Source organism: Apis dorsata, unplaced genomic scaffold, assembly GCF_000469605.1.
Source record: "Apis dorsata unplaced genomic scaffold, Apis dorsata 1.3 scaffold_147, whole genome shotgun sequence".
NCBI classification, from domain to species: Eukaryota; Metazoa; Arthropoda; class Insecta; order Hymenoptera; family Apidae; genus Apis; species Apis dorsata.
In genome coordinates this window covers 203,988-209,072 of record NW_006263438.1, presented here as the reverse complement: position 1 = coordinate 209,072, position 5,085 = coordinate 203,988, and the positions used below count along the sequence as shown (strand labels likewise).

Genomic DNA, 5,085 nt, shown 5'->3' with positions numbered 1-5,085 from the left:
GCGCCTGGCTTCGGCGTGGGGAAGTCGTTCACGCACGACGTCGCGCGCTTCCTCTTCCCCTCCTCGGCGAGGGACCACTCGCGGAGCAGCTGGCGGAAGTCGGCTATCCCGATCCCGTTCTCCAACTCGCTTAACTCGCGTGGAACGCCGTACGCCCTCTCGAGGTATCGGGCCAGGCTCAGGTCCACCGCCTTGTCGATCAATCGGCCCTGCTCCTCGGCGGGAAGCATCGTCTGTTTCTTCTCCTTCTTGGCGGTGTGCTCCGTGTTCCGGGTCTTCTTCTTCGCGCACAGCTTCTTGCACGGCCTCTTACCTGTCCAGAGGGGAACGTTTTGTTTGAAAATTATTTTCTTTTTTCTGGGCTGAACTTTTTATTCGAGTTGTTCCATCTTTTTTTTTTTTTTTTTTTTTTTTTTTAATGAGATCTTGGAAATTTACGATGTGAGGAATTAGTAATCTTTTGGCAGTGAAATTTTTCGATTTTTACGAGTTAATCCAATGAAATGATTTTATTGGATTTGAAATTAATTTTTTAGCAATGGAATTGTGATCTTGGGGCAATTATTTTAGGGGAAATTTTTTTATTCGATTTGTGTTATTCGATTTTTTTTGTTTTTATTTTTTTAGCGAGCAAGATCTTGGGATTTTAGAGTCTATGGTTTAGATATGAGAAATTGGTAATCTTTTTTCTTTTTGACAATGAAATTACGATTTTTATGATTTTTAGTAGTGGATATACCAAATGTTTTTATTGGATTTGAAATTAATTTTTTAGCAATGGAATTGTGATCTTGGGGTTTTAGAAACTATGGTTTAGGTTAAATATTATGAATAAATTAGTAATCTTTTGGCAATGAAATTACGATCTTCAAGTTAATGATTAATAGGTAAATACTAATGATTTAATTAAATTTGAAATTTTTTTTTTAATTTTTTAGTGATAGAATCGTGATCTTTGATAGTAAATAAGAGTGATTCTATTGGATTTGACATTTTCTAATTTTTTTTAATAGAATTGTGAGCTTAAGTTAATAATAAATATTAAATTATTAAAAATTTGATAATATTTTAGTAATGAAATTGTGATATAATAATGAATGTGTCAAAATGAATATAGCAATCGAATTGAATTTGAAAATATTAAAAATCAAAATATATATTTTTGATGCCCAAATATAAAGGATTAAAAAACGTTAGATAGATTTTTAGAAATACGATTTTATATTAAAAGTTACCTAACCTGATCGATATATTCATCGAGACATTCTGAAAAAAAAAAAAAAAAAAGTTTGGAAAGGATCGATCAAAGTTTTAAATTTCGCAGAGAAATAAGTATGATAAGGAGGAAGACACGATTTGTGCATATTTTCTCACCCACTCTCAGCCACCCTTTTCTTTTTCATCGCGGTGTCAATATTTTATTTCCATTACATCGTAAATCTTTCCCTACACACACCTATATCACGCGCCTATGTATATTTACCAGCATATATAGCAAAATGGAAAAATAATATTTTCGAATGCCTGCAGAGTGTCTGGTGAGAAAAAAAAGTGCGAATCGTGCGTGTTTGAAAAAAGTACTATTTTATTACAACGACAAATGCAATTATAAACGTACATATGATATTTCGATGCAATCACGTCGTTATTTAACCCATTCTCTTTGAATTGATAAAACGATAAAATTTTTTTTTATTAAATTAAAGAAAAAGAAAAGAAAAACACTAATTAAATCATCTTGTTAATTAACTTAGATCGATAAAAAATATTTCCAGCAAAGAAGAACTATTAATAAAATTTCAGATTCTTCCAAGAATTATGATTTAAACATCAAAATAAAGAAAAAAAAAAAATATTAAATTAAAACCTTATCAATTAATTTACATTAATAAAAAATATTTCCAATAAAGAAAATTATAATAAAATTATTAATAAAATTAAGATCCTTTCAAGAATTATAATTTAAATATAAAAATAAAGAAAAAAAAAAAGAAAAACATTAATTAAATCTAACTTTGTCAATTAACTTACATCGATAAGAAATATTTCCAGCAGAGAACAACTATTAATAAAATTTCAGATCCTGCCAAGAATTATAATTTAAACGTCAAAATAAAAAAAAAAAAGAAAAAGAAACGCTAAATAATCTCGTCAATTAACTTGGATCGATAAAAAAATATAATTTATAAACGTCATCCTAAGAATTTATAATTTAAACTTTAATCAACCAAGATAGAGAGGAAGGAAGTAACGATATACCACTCACCTACGCATTCCTCTTTCTGCTTGGGCACGCGACCTTTGCACGCGTCCAGATTCGCCTGAATGTCATCCTGGCCCGCGATCGGGGCGGGTCGCACGCACTGCACCTTTCGATGCCTCGTTCCTTTCTTTCCGTCGCAGGCGCTACACTTGCTCCATTGACTCACGCGCCACCTTTTAAAAACACAACAATACCCCGTACGATAACCCAATTCTAGAATAATTGCACATTCTTCGCCGCAGCACGTACTTGGCGGGACACGCATGCGTATTGCACACTCGAGATTTCGGCTCTGGCCGTGGTATGCCGTTGCAAAAGCTTGACACCACCTTTCCTCCGTATTGTTCGATGCACGTTGGCTGCGAAATCTAAAACGAATCGATACATATCGGTATATATATATGTATTTGTGTGAGCCAGGAGAAATAAAAAGAAAAATTGCAACGATTCAAAAGGCAATCAGCCTCGTTGAAACGGAAGAGGGAAAATCGTATTCGTATGCGGCAATTGGGAATTATATTAATTGATTTATTATCGCGCCATCCTTTCGTCACGCGATGTGGAAAGGAAAGATGAACGAAATGCAATCGCGTTTAAATACATGAAAATATAAACAGTACGTATATCATGATATTTCAATAATATGTACATATCACAATTTATAGTCTGCTATATTGATGCTTTTTTTATCCTTAAAAAAAATATACACAAAATGTATACGATATTTAAAGAATCAGATTTCTAATTAAATTCCATTTCTCTTTGTTGTGAAAATTCCAGTATTCTATATATACGTATATCATGATATTTCAATCATACACATATATCACATAATTTATAGTCTGCTATATTGATGCTTTTTTTATCCTTAAAAGAAATAGACACAAAATGTATATGATATTTAAAGAATCAGATTTCTAATTAAGTTCCATTTCTCTTTGTTGTGAAAATTCCAATATTCTATACGTATATCATGATATTTCAATCATACACATATATCACATAATTTATAGTCTGCTATATTGATGCTTTTTTTATCCTTAAAAGAAATATACACAAAATGTATATGATATTTAAAGAATCAGATTTCTAATTAAGTTCCATTTCTCTTTGTTGTGAAAATTCCAGTATTCTATTAGTTATCGATACACTGATATATTCGTTTCTTTCATAGCAAGAAATTAGCAAGATAATCGCGTTGTAGCGTGATTGTCGAGCAATTGATCATAATCGAACCACTATATCGTTATCGATAAGGTCTCGATATCCCTATATAATGGAAGCAAAATATGCATCACACATATTGTAATAACGAAATTGTTTCCATAACGATATTGTAAATTGATCACGTTCACAAAATTATAATAATTATTTCGTTATATATATATATGTACATCAATGACTCGACTTGGATAATGAAAATTACCATGGTTCCACCTGCGCATCTGACGCTGCATTCGGACCATTCAGTGAAATCCCAAAGATATTTAGGCTTGTACGTGGTATCGGTCGACATCACGTAATACAGATAATGAACCCCCAAAATTTTATCTTGCAGTATTAAATACTGAAAAAAAAAAAAGAAATTTTAATGCAAAAATCATTTTCGTTTCATCAAAAAAAGATCGCATCCCGAACAAACCTGAAATTCAAGATCCTCGCTGATCGGTCCTTTTATAAAAATTTCCTCCAGATTTTTATCAGGTCTTATGTACATAAGGATGCTGTTCGCGCATTCGTAATCTCCGGCTCTCTCTATGACGCTATACGTCGTTGAAACAATAATCGATTCAATATTATTATTTTACTCGTAATTAAACTATTTACATATTTCTTCGGATTAGTTTGATTATTTTAATTCGAATCGTACGCGGAGATAAAAAAAAAAAAGAAAATTCGTCGTCAAAACTTACAAATCTTTGTTTAAACAATAATTATTCGTATTGGCGACTTTTACTGCCAAATAATTCGGATGAGGGCCCAATTCTTTCACACTTATACTTCGAGCACCCTTAGGAATAGTGACTATCTTCATTATCTCTGAAACGATATTGAAAAGAACAGTATAGGGTAATAATTTTTCCTCTTCCTTTTCTCTTTTTCTTTTTTAATAAAAAAAAATGTTCGTTTCGAAAATTCGAAAGAATACAGAACTTACGACTGGTTATTTTTGTTTCGTTATACACGCCTTCCACTGGTCTGCACTTCGTACCGTCGCCTTTGCAAACCCCACACTTGTCTTCAATGGCGTCCGAGTCGAATATCCAATCGCAACCAACTTTCTGTAACATCACATCTTTCAGTTCCCCCTTTTTTAATCACATCATTTATACACCATTCCATATAACTGATTTGTAACATACACGCGATCTGTAATCACTAATAATTAAATCAACAAAATCTTTACCTTTTCAATTTAATACAAAATAATATAAAATTTATCAAAATTATTTAATGCAATTATCGAGCACAAGTGAACGAAAGATATATATAACATTCGTTTACTCTTAACCTTTTCGTTACGATCCATAATAAACACGCAATCTGTAATTATTAATAATTAAATCAACAAGCTCTTTATTTTTTCGATTTAATACGAAATAATATAAAATTCGTCAAAAATTATCGAGTTATTTAATGTAATTATCGAGCACAAGTGAACGAAAGATATATAGCATTCGTTTACTCTTAACCTTTTCGTTACAACCCATAACATACACGCAATCTGTAATTATTAATAATTAAATCAACAAGCCCTTTACCTTTTCGATTTAATACGAAATAATATAAAATTCGTCAAAAATTATCGAGTTATTTAATGC

General features: G+C 31.6%; 1 protein-coding gene across 1 annotated transcript in view; it reads right to left on the bottom strand.

Moving 5' to 3' along the window:
• Positions 1 to 5,085, bottom strand: part of LOC102679693 (A disintegrin and metalloproteinase with thrombospondin motifs 12-like) — a 44,453-nt gene that overhangs the window by 561 nt on the left and 38,807 nt on the right. The window contains exons 13-19 of the mRNA XM_006613374.2: positions 4,422 to 4,545; positions 4,177 to 4,303; positions 3,906 to 4,026; positions 3,690 to 3,830; positions 2,513 to 2,631; positions 2,267 to 2,436; positions 3 to 313 (exon numbers count right to left, since the gene is read on the bottom strand). Of these exons, the coding sequence (XP_006613437.1) occupies positions 3 to 313; positions 2,267 to 2,436; positions 2,513 to 2,631; positions 3,690 to 3,830; positions 3,906 to 4,026; positions 4,177 to 4,303; positions 4,422 to 4,545 (1,113 nt within the window). The remainder of the gene's footprint in view (positions 1 to 2; positions 314 to 2,266; positions 2,437 to 2,512; positions 2,632 to 3,689; positions 3,831 to 3,905; positions 4,027 to 4,176; positions 4,304 to 4,421; positions 4,546 to 5,085) is intronic.